This window comes from Chamaea fasciata, unplaced genomic scaffold, assembly GCF_029207755.1.
Source record: "Chamaea fasciata isolate MVZ Bird 193981 ecotype frontalis unplaced genomic scaffold, bChaFas1.0.hap1 SCAF_5, whole genome shotgun sequence".
NCBI classification, from domain to species: Eukaryota; Metazoa; Chordata; class Aves; order Passeriformes; family Sylviidae; genus Chamaea; species Chamaea fasciata.
The window spans coordinates 29168344-29188239 of NW_027094090.1; the positions used below are offsets into that span (position 1 = coordinate 29168344).

General features: G+C 36.3%; 1 protein-coding gene across 1 annotated transcript in view; it reads left to right on the forward strand.

Annotated features, from left to right (window-relative positions):
• PPHLN1 (periphilin 1) overlaps positions 1-19896 on the forward strand; it is a 63951-nt gene that overhangs the window by 877 nt on the left and 43178 nt on the right. Inside the window, 4 exon segments of the mRNA XM_066183105.1 lie at positions 3705-3762; positions 4831-4922; positions 8093-8272; positions 8687-8742. Coding sequence (XP_066039202.1) covers positions 4851-4922; positions 8093-8272; positions 8687-8742 — 308 coding nt within the window. The 5' untranslated portion in view covers positions 3705-3762; positions 4831-4850.

Sequence of the window (19896 nt, forward strand, 5' to 3'; positions counted from 1 at the left end):
TAGGCTGTTTCCCATCCATAAGAGTTTTCAAGGATAGTCCATAAATTCTTTATCTGAGGTATCTGTGGCGTCAAGGGAACAAAGTCAGACATATACAAAAGATGTGGATGCCCACACAACCAGTGAGGACAGTTTGATACAGTGATTTGCCCTAGGCAAAGTGCTATGGGTTGGTCGGTGCTTCCAAGAGTAATTTTTGAGAGCATTGTGGTTTTGAGTGGTTATGGCAGCAGTCTGGAAAGCTGCTGTATTTTGGTGTCAGAGTGTTTGTGCTGCAGGATGGAAAGCCATGGGAGCAGTGGTGATCCCTGCAGTTGTTTGCAGTGACGTTGCTGGCAGAGCAGCCACATCAGAGCCTGGTAGAATCTGCTTTTCATGACACTGGCACTGATGATGGACACGTTGGTAATTGCAAGTGGTCAGGCAAAGATGAGTACTAATATATCAGTCATTCTATTAATATAACTCCCAATGCATTGCTTCCATTTCTCTTGTCCCAGTGACACATTAGAATGATGTAGTAGGGAAGTGGACCTGGTGGGTTTGTAAATCCTCACTGGAATGCTGCTGCTGTTATTAATTACATTCAGTTTATGCATGCTATTTTAAGTCAAAATTATTGTGAATGGGTTGAGAAAGATTGGAAGAAAGCTGCTTGGTATCTACGTGGATATCCCTAGACTTGTTGCAGTCATACTTCTAATTGATTTTGAAACTCATACAGCTCAGTATTTGCTATTAGGTAGAGACAGATTGTCTTTAAATCTCTGTTTTTTCTTAAAGCTTCTCTCACGTTATTATATTTCCTGATGTGTTGGATTTTTCCCTCTGCTCTTACACTTCTGCTTTTTCATTTTACCAGTAGGACTGTGTCTCTTTTTTTGAGAGCTTTCCAAAGTAGAGGAGAGACAGAAATTGGCTCACATTTGTCAGTCTCTGTTGTTTATCAAAGTAACATTATAAAACCAGATATATCCCAGTGGCATGGGAGGCGCTTCAGCTGCCTGTCTCTGCACAGCATTGGTTTTATGCTTTGTTCACATATGGCGAGATGTAGCCATCTGGATTAGGAAGCCATATGTATTGAAAACAAAAATGTAGATTGTGCAGAAGGATGATAGCACATGCTAGAAAATTACAAATTCTGGAGAAGTAGATATTTGTACCCTTGATGAAAATTGATGTCTCAAGTAAGTGTAAGCAGAGAAGAATTGTGTACAAAATGTTTCAAAGTACTGGAGTGCTTTTGCAAATGCATCAGGAATTTTTAACACATATTATTTAGAAAGCAAAAAAGAACAAAAAAATTAACGATTGATTGTTAGATAAAGAAAGCCTAGTGGTGCAAAAAATCTGAAGAGACCTGTGTAGTCTGCCTGATGAAAAAACCTGTATTAGCATAGAGCACAACATAGTGCTAATTGGAGTAAAGCCACTCTTGGTGGCTGGCTGCAGTAGAGCAGCTTGTGTTGTGTTAATAGAATGATCTCTGCACTTACAGAATGTGTTTATTTGAGAGAAGACTTTGCCTTAGGTAAAATAGTCACCTCTGATCAAAAATAGGAAGAAAGTGTTTAAATTAATATAGCAAGTGATTATATAGCATGATATTAAATATCAGCTATTTTTGTTGTATGTGCTAACAGAAAATAGTTAATCGGGATGAGTTACAATATTAGGTGTGAAACAGAACCAAGTTTTTCTCATTCTTTGTTTTACAACAACTTTGTACCTACTGAGAGAACAGACGAGTCTCAATACAGCATAATAAACTTGAAATGTGAGCTCTTGAGTCTGTTAATGGAATCTTCTGATACCGATCCTAGGCGTTTAGACTGTCCATGGTTGTTTTTAAAGCTTTGTTAGGTCACATCAGTTAAGAAATGGATTGTTTTCTTTTTCTATAGAAACAAATAACAGGTGCTCACGATGCTGCGAATTGCGTTTTCTTCCCTTCAAACTTTTTTTTTTTCTTTTGATATTTTCAAATTCATCCTTATTTTATTTCATTGGTTTCAGCTAAAATTTGTCTGTTTTGTCTTCTGTATAAAATTGGTCTTTTCTACTTGTTTGCCTTACCAGCATTTTAACCAATGTACTTGATGGTTGATTCTGCCTGATTAACTTTCTTCATTTCATTCATCTAAGTGCAGATGAGATTTTTCTTCCACCTGCATAGTTGCTTGTTGTCTTGTGCATGTTTTTTTTGTCAGTCTGTTGACTTTTCTGATAGCGTATCTTTACCTTTTTCCAGCTTGTGTTTTTGTCAAAATACTGGTTTTAATTCTTGCCCATTTCAGTGGGGTCCAACAGTGATAAAAAGGGAGTGTTTTTATCAGCCTTGCTGCCTGATGATATGACGGGGTGTGTGAGTGTTGGTGCCTACTTGCCAGCGATGTGTGTTGGGATGTTGGAGGTGGTTTGACTGATGAAGCAGCATGAGGTGTTAAGTTTGCACTCAGCTTCAGTAGCACTTATCTGAGATGTGTTGCTTTTGAACATTGTGTTCAGTTAACAGTTTCAATAATTTCTGCAGGCAAAGGGGCAGGGTCACTACTATATTTGTCAAAATAGAACAAAAAGCAGCCCACTTGAAAACCTCATCTGAGTTCAGCTTCTGGTATTTTGCCATTTGTCTAAAAAACTGAGAGTTGCCACCAAGTACCTAAATCTCTGTTTGTGTGAGAGGTGGGTGGGCTGTGGATGAGCAGAGGAGGGGAGCAGGTGCTGTGGGCAATTCAGGTGCTTCCTAGCTGTGGGCAAGTGTAGACAGAAGGAATGGTCCACCCTGGGGCAAGGGCTTGAAGTGAGGGACCAGAAGTGAAGTGTTTTAAGGCAGAGCAGTGATGCCTTTTCAGCATAATGATTTTGTCTTGCCATAGCTAATTCTGTCCCTCCCGGTACATAAAACCAGAAATGTTCCAGTACTGTTCTGGGCACAAAGAAAAGAGGATGGTGAGGACAGTGTAAGAGCAAATAGAGCATCCTCCTGGTATGTGGGAAGTAGGGCATGGGGTTGGCCTAAGAGCTGTTCATGCACATAGAACCCTGGTGTACATTTTTAAGGCTCTAGAAAAAGTCAGTGAAGGACAGAACAAAGAAAAGTTGAGGCAGTTACTGTGAAAGTGCCAGGAAGGTGCTTCTGATGATGCACCTGACCATCCAATGCAGTCATATGAGCAATGGTTTCAGAATTAGTAACTCTTACATGGAACTTGCTGGAGAGGGCAGGGACAGTGGATCCTCTCTTTTGTCCTTACCAAAACTAGCATCAGCTGGTTGATTTAGTCAGCTTTTGATTTATAACTGTAGCTACATCAGACTAGTTCTGTGTCTTGGTTGTAGAACAAACTCAAGGTCAAGTCTGTTATAAAATGGGACTGTATTTTAAGAAGATAATCTGGTTCATTTGAGCCAGTGCTAGGGTCAAAATCTCTGAACATAGACGCATCTTGTAGTTGAGGAAAGAGCTTCTGTAGCAGGATTCACTCTTTTTTACCAAAAGAAAAGCTTCTGTTAAATCAAGCTCTTCATTAACCTCTCATCACATGCAACTGAGTCTTATTTTTCTTTATGAAGACAGGTCAGAGGGCACAGGTAGTTAAGACATTTAGATTGTAGCTGTCTGGTTTATGTAGCAGAAAGAAATGTACTTATGATGAATATATTGATATTTTTTGCTAACCTCTGTTTCGTTTTTGTAGGTTAGTGAGTGGATCTTCATCTTAGGAAGGAGAGTTGCTAAAACTGACAGAAAAGTATGTGAGTTTGTTATACTTTGTAAAACTCTGTATCAGAATTAGTGCTACCTCTGTTTGCAGTTAATAAACCCTTTTGTTATGTTGATTCTTAACTTCTGTTTTAGTCAATAATTTTATATAGCCTCATAAGTCTATTTCCAGTAAAGTGTTTTTATTTTGTGCAAGTAGGTAACATTATGTATTTCTCCTTCTGAATATGACCTGCTGTTACTTGTCAGTATTGACTGTTTCTAACAGCCAGATCTACTATTTTGAAGGGGAGGCTTGAAAAATACAATTCTAGCAGTTGCATATCTACTTTCAGTGTTGTACAGTAGATAATTTGTCACCTTTATAATCAACAGAAAGGTTTAAACTCCTTAAATGATGTCTAGCACAGCATGACTAGAATCTTTTAGGGTGATGGATTATTTCCACCTGTCTCTAATGACTGCTTCAAAAGTTGCTTTCCTCTGGGAAGAGGTATTTTTTTGTTCTGCTGGCTCCCAATTTAAAACAGGACGTCTCTGCATGTGAAGAATGTATTGTATCTATATAATCAAAATGTGGAGCTTTGTACTAAGAAATGTTGTGCTATGTTTTGATCTCTTTCCAGATGGTTGAGTTGATTAAATAATTCAAAGTTATTCTATTTTATTAAAAAGTAGAAATTATTTAATAAATAGACATTGAATTACTTTTTTTAAAGTTCCAGTATTTTTAGCAGAACAATATTAAAATTGCTGTAAGGTATGTGTGTATGCATTTGTATGTACATGTAGTATTTGCAATATGTGTATATTTCAATAGAGTTTATAGTATCTCTAAGTCCTGTAATTTTACTGATTATACTGAACTAATTTCCAGTTCTTGCCCATACTCTGAGTTATTTTTGCTCCAGGTAATTACATATTTTCCGTAACTTGGAAGACTTATTTTAAAGGGCTGATAATAAAAAGTATATGTACAGGGCTTGTGTGTAATACATTATTTTGGGAGAAATCCTGGAACATTTATTTTTCCGCTCACTATCTTTTTGTCTATTCATAATGAGTCTGGTTTTCACTAATTGTATTTTTATTGTCTTTAGTGGCATATCGGAGAGATGAAATGTGGTCTGAAGGGCGATATGACTATGAAAGAGCTCCAAGAGAGCGTCTCCCTCCAAGGATTCATGGTGATGTAAGTGTATAGTAAGCATTTTATCTGTAGCATTATAACATTATACTATACCTTTATACATTGACCTGTACCATAGGAGCTGGATTTATGTACCTGTGTAAGTTCCTAGTATACCCCAAGTTCTTTTTTTCCCACTTTTTGAAGTCAGCTATCTAGCACATGCATCTGCACAGAAATAATAGGCTGCCTACAGATTTTTTTTTTTTTTTTAATTTTGGAATCTGTTGGAACTGTTTTAGAATATTTGTATTTTGGTAAACTGATTTTTTTGGTGTAATTCTTTGTGTTATTAAACACAGGATTTTTAATGACTTTTGGGGAACGAAAGGCCATACTATGTTATATTTTTCCATAGTCTTTTTAAATTAATATTTCTTTTAAGTAACTTGAGGTGGTAAAGGAACTCCTTTTGATTGTTCTTGTCACCAACATGGGTTTTTTTAGGATTGTTAAAGTATAGGAGAAGATGTTTTTAACAAGTGTTGAAAGTACATCTTTGCTAAAATTGTGCTTTGGAGTCCTGTAAGGGAAACACTTTACAAGAAGAGTGTGAACAGAAATCTACTTTGTAGATAGTCTTCTGTGATATGTTATGTGTGTATGTTATGCTTGTAAAAGCAAATGCAGAAGCTGTGCTTGCTATGTTATTCTATAACTTTAGAATGCTTTTAGGAGTTCTCTGTTCTACAGAGTTGGGTAATTTTTTTTCTCCCTTATCTGAAGCCTCTAACAAAGAAATAAAACAGGTTGTAGCTTTGTCTTTGGAAGTATTACACCATAAATAAAATTTTAAGAATAATTTTTGATATTTCTATTTACATCCTGTGTAATGTGCATTTGGGAAAGTAAAATTTCAGGTACCAGTGCCTGTTATTCAACTTCACTTTTACTTACCCTAAAAAATAGTGTAGCTGATTTAGTGTATCTTCTGGGTTCTCTCTGTTACATTTTCAGCTTGTCTCTTTGGAAGCTTACCAATGGTAGTAACTTGGTAACTAGTTACGTAGGCTTCTCTGTTGAGTAGTTTATTAGTGTTCAGCTGCTCAGTGACATTTTTGACTCTTTATAGGCAACTGCAACATTTCTGCATTTTCAACAAGCTGGAAATCAGATTGATTTTCACAGGGTGTTTAGCTACCTCTTTCTCCAAAATACTTAACAAGATAGGACAAGAAGAAAGGCAGAATGTATTTTTACAGATTTTTTTAAAGTTATTTGACTAACATGTTGCCAATTTAATTTAACTATTGCATCATTGACATTTCTAAATTCCTGTAGTCTTTCAGGCTGTCCAGGGAACAATGTGTGATTAGTCATTATGAAAATTTGCAATCTGAAAGATGTGATACACTCATTTTGATGCAAGAGTTAACTAGATAGTTCAGTGCTAGCTTTATATTAATGTATTTGATACTGGGGCTGAAGGGAGTAGCAGAGTACACTCGTCACAATTAATATTATCCATCTGTACTAAAACACTCCCAGTAGCTGGGCAAACCAGGATATGGTGTCTCTACTATACTGAAAGATGCATATGGAGTTCCTTCTCAAACAGCTCTGCAGATTCAAGATAGTTGGAAGGTACTTCCTGTCCTTGTAAGCCTGTGCCATTGTATTCGTGTCCACATGTAGAAGTCTGACTTAATTTTGATTGAACAAATGAAATGGAATTAATTTGTTCAATCTGTTAATATGCTTAGTGTTTGCTGATAGGTTAGTATGTTGGAAATGAGATGTGCTGATGATATGGAATGAAGTATCTTTTTTTTTGAAGAGAGCAAGAGTTATATCCTTATCTAAACTGGGTGCTAATTGTATATCAAGTATAGATTGTGGTAGAAACTGAGATACTGGTAAAGAACATAAAATTGCAAGCACTTGACATAATTGTGCAAGTAGGTTGCTCATAGAGCTTACATGTAACTGTTCTGTGTGTCAATATAGTTACGTGGTGGGATCTTCTGAGTGAGGTTAAAGCATGGAGCAATTTTATTTAAGCTGCACAGCACATCTTTGTAAGACACCAAATTGAAAAAAAAAAAATTACATGTGGTGGATATTCAATGAGTAGATCAAGTGTTGTGACTGTGTGTGACTGTTTATGTAGTCTCCACTTTGCACCAGTATGGCTGTAGGCTGGCTTTGGATTGCCCTCTAGTCCATTGGGTGGTCTCTGAAATCATAACTAGCGTTTTTTTTTTGCATGACAATATTTAGCAGTTTGTGAATGCAATGTATTTTTCTGCAAAAACTATCAGTGCATTAGATTGTGACTTCTTACTGTTAAAAAAATAGCTTTAGTGTCTTCCCCTCCGGCAAACTGCACACGCTAAGTCAAGTCTCTGCATTTGTAGCTTGTATTTAAGGCCCATTAAAAATGTTTTGCTAAAGGAAGAATATGTAAAATACAAAATCTTGCATTCATGTTTTCATTTGCTTTTTATTTGCAGTTGACTTATATAAAACTTAGTTCTAATAAAATTGAATTTGTATCTTTTGCAGTCGTGCAATTTGTACTTAATAAACAAAGAATTTCTTTAGTTGTCAAATGGTGTATGACATGTTATTTGAAGGAAATGAGTTAATTTTGTGTTCTAGCAAAAAGCTGCCTAAAATTTGCACTCAAAGAAAAACCTTGAGTGTTAAGATTCTGTCACTTTCTACTGCATTGTATTCAGTGTGTGCTTATCTATTTAGATAATGAAGCAAGGTCTGTTTTAACTAGTCTCTGCAGTGTGGACGCTGTTGTGGACACAAGGAAAATTGTTAGTATTTTCAAATTTTCAAATATTACAGGTAACTTTCTTTGTTGCGTTCTAAAGATAATGTAGAAATCCAAGAAATATGTGGAGCTAACATGCTCCGAAAGTAACTAATGCTACTGCTTATAAACTTTCAAAAGACAAACCATGTTTGAAATTCTCCCTCTATAATTAAACTTGTAATGCCTGAGGATTGAATATGAGTAATGTCCAGTTAGGTTTAATGAGTTATTCTGGCCTGTTTTTTAACATTCGCTGTTTACCTGTGCAATTCCTTCTCTTAAATCCCATATTTTGAAATGACTTGGTTCTACTTTAGTTTATTCGTTACAGATTTTCAGCTGCTAAAAGCAATATTATTTGCTTTTAAAGCAACACTTTTGCTTTTATGTTTGTTTTGTGGTTTAGGGTGATTACCACAGGATAGTGAACATTGTGCCCAAGAAGCCACCACTGCTGGAGAGACCCGGGGATGGGAATTACAGTCGCTATGATGATTACGGGCATGCCGAGTACAGAGACTACAGCGAGGGGCGGAGCTTTGCCCACGACCGCAGAAGTGGCCCTCCACACCGAGGTGTCCGTAAGGTGAATCTTCTCACATCTTTATGATGGTTATTCTCTCATTAAGCCTTGAATACTAGGTAATTAAATACTGGGAAGGTCGTTATTGTTGCCCCAGCTGTTTGAAATTCTGAAATGGTAATTTATACTTACTTAAGTCAGAGCATATATCCGTATATGCTTTGGAAACTTCTGTAGTTTTTTGTGTTTTGTGTGACATTGCAAAGTTGCTCTCTTGAATATTGACAGAAGAAGAAAATAAAAAGTAAAGGGATACAGTGAATAAATTGAGATATTTGCTGCACGGATTAATATTTTTTTTAGGTCATTAATTGCTTTGGTTTTGCAGTAATTAAGTAACCATTTGGCAACTAACTGTACTTGACATCTGACACTGAGGTACATGTCATGCAGTCGTTTTGCACGTATGTTTTGCAGGATGAATCAGGATACAGATGGGCAAGGGATGGTCATCCTACAAGACCTGAATACAGGTATTTTTTGATTCTTGTAGCTCCATGCATAGGTTGCTAATATTTGGGGCATTTTACTCTGCCACCAAATGATTGGTAGAGCAGACCAGTGGAATCACAGGGAAAGGACATCTGTTGAAGTAAAAGACAATAGTGAAAAAATGGGTTTTATTTGTATTGAAATAGAAATTAAAGAAATTATATGACTTAAAAGTGTCTGTTTTAGTATTTGTTTAGTAAGGATAAGGAGGCATAATGATAACATCTTTAGGATGGTAGCCTGGAAGTATAAGTAATGTAATGCAGCTCTGATCAAACACACTTTTTACAAGATTTAAGAGAATTCTTTGGTCTGTTATTGGATTCTGCAGCTGCAGTATATTGAGTATGCAATATAATGATACCTGTGCCATTTTAAAGTTTGGTGGGATAGATCTTGGGATTATGAAGTTCACCACAGCCTTCTTCTGAGCTCCCTTTTTTCTCAGCTGAACTGATGAGTATATGTTTCCATCACATGTTGTATTAATTTTTATGAACCCTTCTTAGTCTGTGCCTCAGGTTCCCATTTATGAAATTTCAGGATTAGTCATATGCCTGCAATGATGTCAGATATGGATTATTTGAGTTAGCAAATAAAATGCACAGGATAGTGTTACACTCAAAATTTATGGACAAGGATGAAAGTCACCTTAAATATTTAGACAAGAATTGATTATTAGTATAGGTGAAATAATAGCAGTCTGATCTAAGAATGTCATCTGATGGCTTTGCTTTTATATGCCACATCCTGCATTTTCCCTTCTTGAGATGTCTATTATATCAGGCCTGTATTTGTAGATATTGCATTGTGGTGTTAATTGTAATATCATAGAATAACTCGCTGTTACTGCTATGTATTTAAAACTGGTTGTGCCATACAAAGATCAACAGAAGTAAACCAAGTTAGATATAGACACCTGGCCAGTTGGAAAAACTGCTTTTTAAATCAGCAGCAAGTTTAAAAAAAAGACTGCAAGCAGGTCAGAAAAAGCTCAGACGGGCTTGCTCAAGGCCCTAGTCTTGTGGTGTTGCAAACCCAATATAAAGCTGTTAGTAGGAATATCCATACAGGGCCACACAGTTGCAGTACATTCCTATTTCATTGAGTGGGATGATTTAGACATAACATGGGTGGGTTTTTCTGTAACCTCACCATAAAGGAAGTCCTTCATATATCATAAGGGTCTGGGTGCAATGGACTTGTTTCAGAATTGCATTCTTGGGGCTAGAAGAAGTAATAAAGGGTTTTGAAAAGGAGTGCTAATAAAAACTTGTGTAAAAGTTTTTTCCATCTTTTCCTCTCAATTTAGAAGAATCAGAGTTATTTAAAGCTTAGGAAAAAACTAAAAAGGCTGAGAAGACTGAATGTCAGGCAGTTTATTATACACAGAACAAGAGTGGCACCCAGTGGTCAAAAAGATTGTCTTAAATGCACCCTGATTTTTTCCTTCCGAAATGTATGGTTAAAATGTCAGCTTGTTTTGTTGAAGGCTCTGTAAGTGTGTTGTGTGGTATATGATAGTCCCATCTGAGTATTTATTGCATACTTCAGACTATGAAACTGTTATACAACTGCAGTAATGCTATGGAAGAACTTCATAAAGATCCATTGCAATTGAATGAAATCCTACTGAATCATTATATAAATATAGTAAATAATCTTGAAAGTAAAGTCTTGAGATCAGACTGCTAAACATTCGTAGTGTTCCGTGTTTGTAATAAACTTAATTGCGATTTTTTGCATATTGCCCATTATTGAGCAATGTAGTGGATCTCAAGGAGGAAATCAAAGTACATTTCATGGTATATGTTGTCTCCTGTGGTGAAAATGCAAATTACTTTCTATTTCAAAGACATTTGCTGCACAAAACATGATATTAAAAAGTTAGTTTATGCAAAAATGCCTTCTCGTCGGATATGTTTAAAGTTATTTTAGGTAAGTTCTTTGGAGTACATATAATTTTTTTTTTTCTTCAAGGAAATTGGAGGAGGTTTAGGATTATTTCAACCAGGACTTTTTAAAAAAATTGCATGGAACAATCAGGAGACTTGTATGATTGATGGGTTTTCATAGTTAATACAGTGACTATAAATTCTTTAAAATAATGGCTTGTTTATTGACAGAAATAATGGCTTTCTTGACTATTTTTAAAATCACAATCAGCAGCTAAAAATGTGCTGTAAGAAGTTGTTGTCAATGTGATGCTAGCATTTCCTTTTGAGTGTTCATCATTCACATTTTGATTTTTGAAAATATACCTGTCAAAAAGTACTTTCTGATCTCTTACTCTGCATTTTTCTTCCCCCTATCTTGATTTAGAGTGCTGAAAAACATTACTTGAGATTGTCCCAAAGTAAATGCTGCTTATCTGCAATATCAAATGTCCCTAAGTGAGTCCTGTGTGCAGTTTTGGGCACCACAATATGAGAAAAATATTAATCTATTAGAAAGTGTCCAAAGGAGGGCAACAAAGATGAAGAAGGGCCTTGAGGAGAAGCATTATGTGAAGCAGCTGAGGTCACTCTGTTTAACCTGGAGGAGAGGAGACTGCAGGAAGACCTCATTGTAGTCTGCAACTTCCTCATGAGGGAAGAGGAGGGGCAGGCACTGGTCTCTTCACTCTCATGACCAGTGACAGGACCTGAGGGAATGGCCTGCAGTTGTGTCAGGATAGGTTTAGGTTGGATATCAGGAAAAGGTTTCTCACTCAGAGGGTGGTTGAGCACTGGAATGGGCTTCCCAGGGAAGTGGTCACAGCAGCAGCCTGACAGAGTGCAGGAAGTGTTTGGACACCACTCTCATGGTGTGACTCTTGTGGATGTCCTGTGCAGGGCCAGGAGCTGGACTTGAGCAATCCTTGTGGTCCCTTCCAACTTCACATGTTCTATCATTCTGTAATTCTCTTAAACTTTGCTGTTGAAGAAACCAGCAATTAGGGATATTTTGTTTTTTTTTCCTTTTTTTCGTACTGTTTCTTTGGTGGTATTTTGTTGGGTTTTTTTTAAGCTTCTTGGCTTTTTCTTAAAAATAGGACATGCTTGCTTACTTAGCATTTGTAAAGTTGTGGCTTCAGATGTGATGTGTCTAATGACCGGCAGACCAGCAGCAGTTCTCCATGAGTGACAAGAGGATTGCTGATGTTCTAGCACTTGGCTTACTGTCTTTTTTTTTTTGCCTTCCTCCATATAGGGTTATGCACCAGTTTCCAGGCAGCTGTCGTTTACATGGTAGACATTGTCACGTCTAGCGCTCAGTGGAGCATTACTGTTCCTTCTGCTATTTTCTGGAGCATATGCTTTCTGAGAGTTGTTAGCCCGGTTTTATACTATGTTTAGGGAACAGTTATCATCCTAACCATGACTTTTTCATGGCAAAAATATGTATTTTATATGTAAAAAATAAAGTAATCCAGAGGATGTGTAGGGCATAGATTTCAAAATGAGTTCCCAGCTCTTTCTCTCCTGTTTTCACCTAAGGAATTCTGAACTCTAGAAACTGATGTGAATTTTGTTTTAACTTCATTTTAAGTGCCTTTTGGTTCAAGTGTAGTTGGCATGTGTGAAGAATTGTACATCATCGTTTGGAGAAAATTTTCTTCACACATTAAAGGTAATTTTAACGTCTTGGTTGCTGATGCTGTGATAATTGTGAGACTTAGCAATTGAAAGGAGTAGAGATCAATTAAGATGTGACTTCTGTGTACATTTATCTTGTGTTGAGGTTGATAATTTCTGGAGCTTGGTTACTACTTGTCTTCAGCAATATATTAAGCGCATTTATGCAAAGCACTCATGCATGTCAGATTTTTTAAAAAAATTCAGGGAACTATGTTGAACTATTTGTTGAAGGATTCCAGTTTTGCAGTACTTCCCTATGGGCCTCAATAGCAATGGATTTTGCATCCAAGTTCATTTTTATAAGGTCAGATGAACTTTTCAGTGTGAAATGCTTTAGAAGATTGTTAGCTGCTGTTCACTTTAGTCATGCCAAGTTTTAATCCTTTTGAATGTACAGAGCATTACTTCATTTTTTTTTTTTACCAACCAAACTGGGTTCACAAGATGTGAAATATATGAAACTTGGCAACTTAAGATGGGTAAGACTCATCTTCAAAGAGAAATTACAAAATGACGCACTTGTAAATCCCAGCTACACATGCATTAAATTTGATCCTTAGAATTATCTGAGGCCCAGATTTTTGTAAAGTAAGGACTGCCATATTTGTAGAATAAGTAAAAAGTAGACTCCTGAGAAGTGGCTTACATAGGACATTTTTAATGTTTCCTCTTCAGCTATATGTATGAATTATTTTTCTTTTGTTAATGAAGGAAACATGTTGCTACTATGTGTGTTGTTTTGTTTATTTGTAGGTTGGATTTTTCTCCCATGATCTAAGTGAAGTTAGGAAGTAGTGTTAGTAGTCCAGTCTTTAATACTAATGCATTTGTCCATAAAAAGCAGAACTGCTTATTTCCTGGAGTACTTAGGAAATATTTTGTAATAAATGGAAATGCTGAAATAATTTTGGTGCTAGAAATGAGAGAAAACTGGCAGAATATAGGAACTTAATTGTAAACAATGTGATCCATGAACAAATGAGATTCATCAGCCAGTTCTGTGTTTTGTTTCGGAAGTATTTTAAATCAATGGCTCGTTGTCTTTTCTCTGAAAAATTTATGTGGTTTTCTGGACATTAAGCTTACAATTACCACTTTAGGGTGGTAAGGCATAGTATATCTTGATTTTTCTAGATGCATGCACCTTCACAGGGAGAATGTATTTACCGAAGGCCATGGAGTAAATTGTTTGCAAAGTGGGGGATAGAAGCCCAGCAATCCCGTCTTTTTGATCTCTGCTTGAACTACCCTTCCATTTAGTGATTAACCCCTTGTAAGTGCACAAAGCGGTGACAGGATGTTGTAGAGTTGTCTGAAGACTGTACATTGAGAAGAAAATTCTTCTTTGGTAAGAAGGGTTATTTTAAATGAAAATATTTGATGAGAGAGTCTCCAGATAGAAGTAAACGTCACTGGCTCTTCTCTCAACCAGCATTTAATATTGAGAGTCCAGATGTGTCACAGGCCAAGGCACTTTGTCACTATGCAGTCACCTTTGAATTACAGAGTAGGTTGTTTCTTGGATTTTTTTTCTCCTCCCTGTATGTGTTCTTTAATTAATGAAATAGTGAACATGTTGGAATAGTATAATATTTTAAAGCAGTGTATTATATTGTGGGAGGCCTTTAGGCTTTGGATTTAAACTTTCTTGTAATATAAACTGATCTATGTCTTGATTATAGAAGATAAACTTAGCCAAAGGAATTTATGAGATGGTGCTATAAATGTACATAAGTCTGCTGTTTGTTGCAATATTTGACAGCTCTTAAGGGACATCATACAAGAAACTCATTCTTTATTAAAAAGCATGTGTGGGGGGAAATAAATACGGTGGTCACCAAAAGAAAATGGTCTTGCTTTTGACAGATTGATAAGCAGAGTAGTAATCATACTCATTAACACATGCCTTTCTCTTTTAATAAATAAATAGAATCTCTGCCAGAACATTGAACCTCTCAGGTATTCACATGGCTGAGTAGCTTGTTTATTCATATACAAAATTACAGTTTCCTTATAATAGATCATTGTGGTAGATTCGTTATACCTGTCTACAACTCCAGGCAAGGACTTGTCTGTTGAAATCTTTTGCTCAGAAAACCCATTGTGTTAAGCTGCTAGCTAAATTAGTTTATCTTGGCTTATGATATTTTGGAGGGTGGAGGGGGAAAATTAAAACCTTTTGGAACAAGATAATAGGTAATACACAACTTAAAAGTTGATTCTGGTTTACACTAAATATTTAATGACTTCATATTCAGTTCATGTTTTATGCAGCAGTCTTACTGTTTCAGTAGCTGCTACGTTTTCTTTAAGAACAGTTTTCTGCTCCACTGGCTGTAGCTCTTTTGTGCTTGGGACAACCAATTTGTTTGCAAACTGAGATTTATATTCCATAATTTGACTGTCATTACTCAGAGTTAAATATGTCTGATTGTGTGCCAGCACTTTGGGTTCTGTAGGTCTATTAGTTTTTATTTTGAATAGGTTTTAAGAATTCAAATCTTCTCATGCAGATACCACATAGCATTTTGGAAATGACCTGTGCTGAAGACTGAGCATAATCAAAAGCAGTTCAGAAATGTCCACTGTTGCAGGTCAACTGAAAGTAAAAAAGTTTCAGTTTGGATAAGTCTGGTTTTATTTCTGTGATGAGTCTTCTATTAAGCTTAGAACCCAGAGACTATGTATGTGAACACTGCCTGTTTTCTTACTAGGAATTTTATGTCAAACTGAGTTTCTGCTGCATATGGGCCTTATGTGCATATATCTGGTATTATGCTGGAAACCTCATTCAAAGCAGGACTGCTATCATTCCCCTTCTGAAATGTTTGTCACTTGAGAATGGAGAGAAAAGGAGAGCTTAGTAGACAGGGTTTAAACTGCAGAATTTTTTTTGCGCCCATACTAACAGGAAAAATATGGGGAGGGGGTAGAAATTCCTCTTAGATTCAACTGGGATTTTTTTTTTTTTGCATGTTGTCCTGGTTTAGGGCAAATTTGGGAGGAAATTTCTAAAAGGATCGCTCCAGAGAGCAGATTTATGCAGCTCTTCCTTTACTGGTTTGGGAAAAGATTTCCTTGGAGAAAAGTGGAAAAAACTTGGTTTTTTTAACAAGCAAAGTATTCACAAGCATAAAAAATGAATAATATTAAACAATACAAACTTTTGCTGTTCTGAAGAGATGGCAAATTTAGAGAGTACTTTTTGTGGGGTGTAGCTCGGCTCACTCAGTCCCTGATCAGTCCCTCCTGCACTGGAATGCCGCGTCTCGGGTCCTGGTGAGGCACAGGTGTGAGCTCCCGGTGGTTTTTTGGGTGTTCAGTCCAGAGCAGGGCCAATCAGTTCCAAGAAGAAGAAAAGCCACAGTCTGGGGAATTTTTCTGCTTTAGTTTGCTGAAGATTAACTAAAAGCAAGGAGAACTCTCTCTGTTGTCCGTGCTGCAGCCAGCACAGTTCTGCAGCCAGCATAGTTCGTGAGAAGGAATGGGGAGGAGTGAGTGCAATTTCTGATAACAAACTCCACTCTTCTTCTTTCCTTCCTTTGTTCTCCAAACCGGTCTTTAAGGTGCAGAACTTAACATGCAGCATAAACAGAACAGACAACTGGGGATACAAGCCTCATAGAGTCACCCTAGGACACATGTTTTAGCTAATTCTATGGCTAAATTGGAAGGTGAATTTTGCTTTTACTGGCAGCTAGTTTTAGTTGCTGAGAGATTAATATTTTAAATACCTTCTTTATGTAACAATTTACTCTGATATTCATTGAAGGCTGTTTTATTTTCTTTGCAAAGTCTATCCATCTGATGGAAAAAAAAAGTTTATTTTTAGAAATTGCATACTGATAGTTTTGTTCCTTTTGGAGGATCTTGCAGAATTCTAGTTGGTTATGCAGTTTCCATCTCAGGATGAGAGAAAGGAATTTAAATGATTAAATTAGCAGGACTTCCCGCTACCTGATATTTTTTTCTGCTGAGCTTGTAAATAAACAGCCTCATACAATAGAGCTGGCCTGTTATATGAAATGTGGGATGGTTCTAAACCTTGGGTTTTACTTCTTTAAAAGCCCTAAGAGAAAATTTGGTATGCTTGTTTTAGAAAGCATAATTACAATAGGTATTTCAGTCTGATTCTATGTGTATAACATTTTTTATACTTTGGTCCTTTGAAATGTATCAGTTACATTTAAATACAACTTCTTCTGAGTCTGAGGTGTTGAGAAAGGATAAAGACAGATATTTATAAACTTTGCAAATAACATTTTTATATGCTTAAAAATTGTTGTTGAATAAGGAATGATAGGGTAGTAAATTGACGTGTAAGTATTTATTTGACAAAATTACAGCAAACACACCAAATCTGGTAAAAAAACCCAAACCCCAGAAGTTCTCATCATGTCAATTCTCAACTGCTATCACATTTATTTGACTTGCTTTTGATCCAAAACTGTATTACATTTTAAGGATTTATGGCTTTTTGTGTGTGCAACTGTTTTCCACTGTAGTTTTTTAAGGTTTTAAATTGTTGTATAAAATTGTTGTCATCATTGTATTTTTTAACCAGGGCCATTGTGTGAGAACTGTTTGCTACAGGTGTTGATATGTTATGATATACCTATAAGGAAAAATTCAGTAGTCTGTGCAAACTCAGTTAAATTTTGTCATAACATTGATTCATTGTTTAAAACTAAGTCTCATCTTGGGAGAATTATGATTTCCTTCTAATAGATGTTGTTTACATAATAAACAATATGCTAATAAACTGTGAGGAGCTCCTCTGTTTACAGTGTATGATAGGGTAACATGTCTAAAAATAAGATTACGTACCTTTACACTGTAATATCTTGGTTAACATATCTCTTAAAGGAAGTCTTTGAAAAGTGAGCTCATCTGGTCCAGTCTTATAGCTAGCACTATAGATGGTATCAAAACTAGCAGGTTAATGCTGGATTGGGAAATAATGAGGCAAACTCCCATGGGTAGCACTTGATTATTCTGGAAAAGTTTCCTAACTACTTCATTGAAAAACAGCTAGCTACTGAGAGACAATGGGGGAGGGAAAGAGAAGAGGAGGAGAGGTGTCTTCCTTCGAGTCCAGACAACTCCTGTTAAGATGGCATCTAACTAAATCAAATCACCTCAACAAAGGTCAATGAACTGGGCTGATGAATGTAGTCATGGCTTTCTCATGTTGAGGTGTATTGTCACAGAGGACTTTGACATCATTTCCCTTAGGAGGGTAAATTTTTGTTCATTATCTGTTAGGTTCCAAGGACTTGTTATATTTTGAATATACTGAATGTTTTAGATTCGATTCCCACTGAGAGAGGGTGGGGATATTAGGATACAGGAGAGGATAGGAAAAAGTTTTGTGTTACTGATAGTTTAGGCATCCTTTTGTTAAGCATTTTGCTTCAAGGAGAAAATGTTTGATGTGCAATTTCCATCTGCTCTTGTGTTTAGAGTGCTATGATCTACATCTGTGGAAAAGTTCATCAAAAAAGCAATTCCATGGTCTCATGCTATTGGTATTATTTTTAAAAGATGATACTATTTTTATATGGTAACAAATTATTGCCAATGTTAGTCTTGACATTAGTTCATGATATATATTTGCATAACCTTAAAGGTTCTTTCCTTTGTATATGGAGCTCTGTAGAACTTGTTTATGAGCTGACAGTAAATGCTTTTGTCGAAGTGAAACTGAATGTTAGTGTCATTACACACAACAGCATCAGCCAGCTTGGGAATGTCTTTCTCTTCTTAAGTCTGACTTTCAACAGTTGCATGTGTTAAATTAAGTCATATCTAATTTAGCCTAGTATGCCTAATTATTTTTGGAAATGATGCTTGAGAGTGTGATTATGAAATTTGGAAGTAAAATGGAAAAGAAGTTTTAAGGTGTTGACTTATGGACTACCTTCAACAGTCATCTAGCCAACCCCCTGCAGTAAACAGGGGCATCTTCAAGTAGATCCAGTTGCTCAGGGCCCCATCCGGCCTGACCCTGAATGTTTTTCCAGGGATAGGTTATTTACCACCTCTCTGGGCAAACTGTTTCAGTGTTTCAGCATCCTCATCATAAACATTTTCTGGCAGAGCCTTTTCTTTTCCAGGCTGAACACCACCAACTCTTGCAACCTTTCCTTATAGATGTGCTCCATCCCACTTTATAATTTTTGTTGCTCTCCTTTGTACCTGGTCCAGCTGTCCATCTGTGTCTTTCCAGGACTTCAGAGCTAGGTGCAGTGTACCAGATGGGATCTCGTCAGAGTAGAGTAGATGGGCAAAGTAATTCAGGTTTAACGAGTTACTAGACTCAGTATGCATTCTACTATTTTTATGTTGTTAGATACAGTTTCTGAAGCATTTTGTACAAGGATTATCTAAGTAAGGCAAAAGATTATGTTAACAGAGGAGGCTGAAGTATAAAGCAATTAATTACCTTCTTTTAAACCTCTTTTCAGCTACTGTTAATTTATTAATACTTACTAAAACTTGTGTCTGTTAAACAGCATTCTGTTTTAAAATCTGTCTTCGAATTTACATTTATTACAGCCAGTCAATGTTGCTAGATATGTATGTCTGTTATTTTTAGGGAAAAAAAAAAGGAGGCTTCTTTGAAGCTTACAGGTTCTGACTTCAACTGCTCTAGAATTCTGTGAAGGAACCTGTTTTATTTATAATTAATTAAAAGTCACGAATGTGGTAAAGAGACTGGTTTTGCTACAGTAAAAGTATATTTCCAAAGCAGTTTTAACTGTCTAAGCAGGTGCCATTGCAGTCCTTCCCCTCTCCGTGGTTCTTTTGGATGTTTGTATGTTTCATATAGGTTGGTTCGGTGTGCTAACCCACCACAATGAATTAAATATTTGTCTGCCAGTTTTGTTGTCTGAGAAAAAGTATCAGTGCCAGCTTAGGCACAGATGGAAATACGGATCCAAGGAAGGTTGCAGAATTCAGGATTGCAGCAGCGCCAGTTTCCATCAGTATGAGCTGTTAAGGAGCTCCCAAGTTAACTGTTACTAAACCACTGAAATAAAGCATACAGGAGTTGCAAAAGGATATGAAATAAGGAATTTACCCAAGCAACATAGCTTGCCTGTGTGTTAAATATGTTCAAACAAGTGATATTTATAATAAATAGGAAATGGCCTACAGAAAGAGGCAAGAGATATTGTTTATTATAGAGATAATGTAAATTGTAATGAAAGTGAAAGAAAAAAGCAAACTGGAAAATAAAAAAGATAAACCTACATGGCTGAATAATTAATGAGAAGAAATGTCTCTCTTAACTTTCTGATTTTGAACAAACTGTATACTTGACAGGAAGTTATGAGATCACATAAAGAAAAATCCTGTTATGTGCAATAGATATTTTTCTTCTTAGATGTATAATGTCTTTTCTATTGAGAAATCCAGAAGCAGAGGTAGTAGTGTGCTAACTTTACTGAAATTTGCTATGCAGAAGTCCGTACCACTGTTACAACACTTCGAGGCATATAAGCAAGTGAA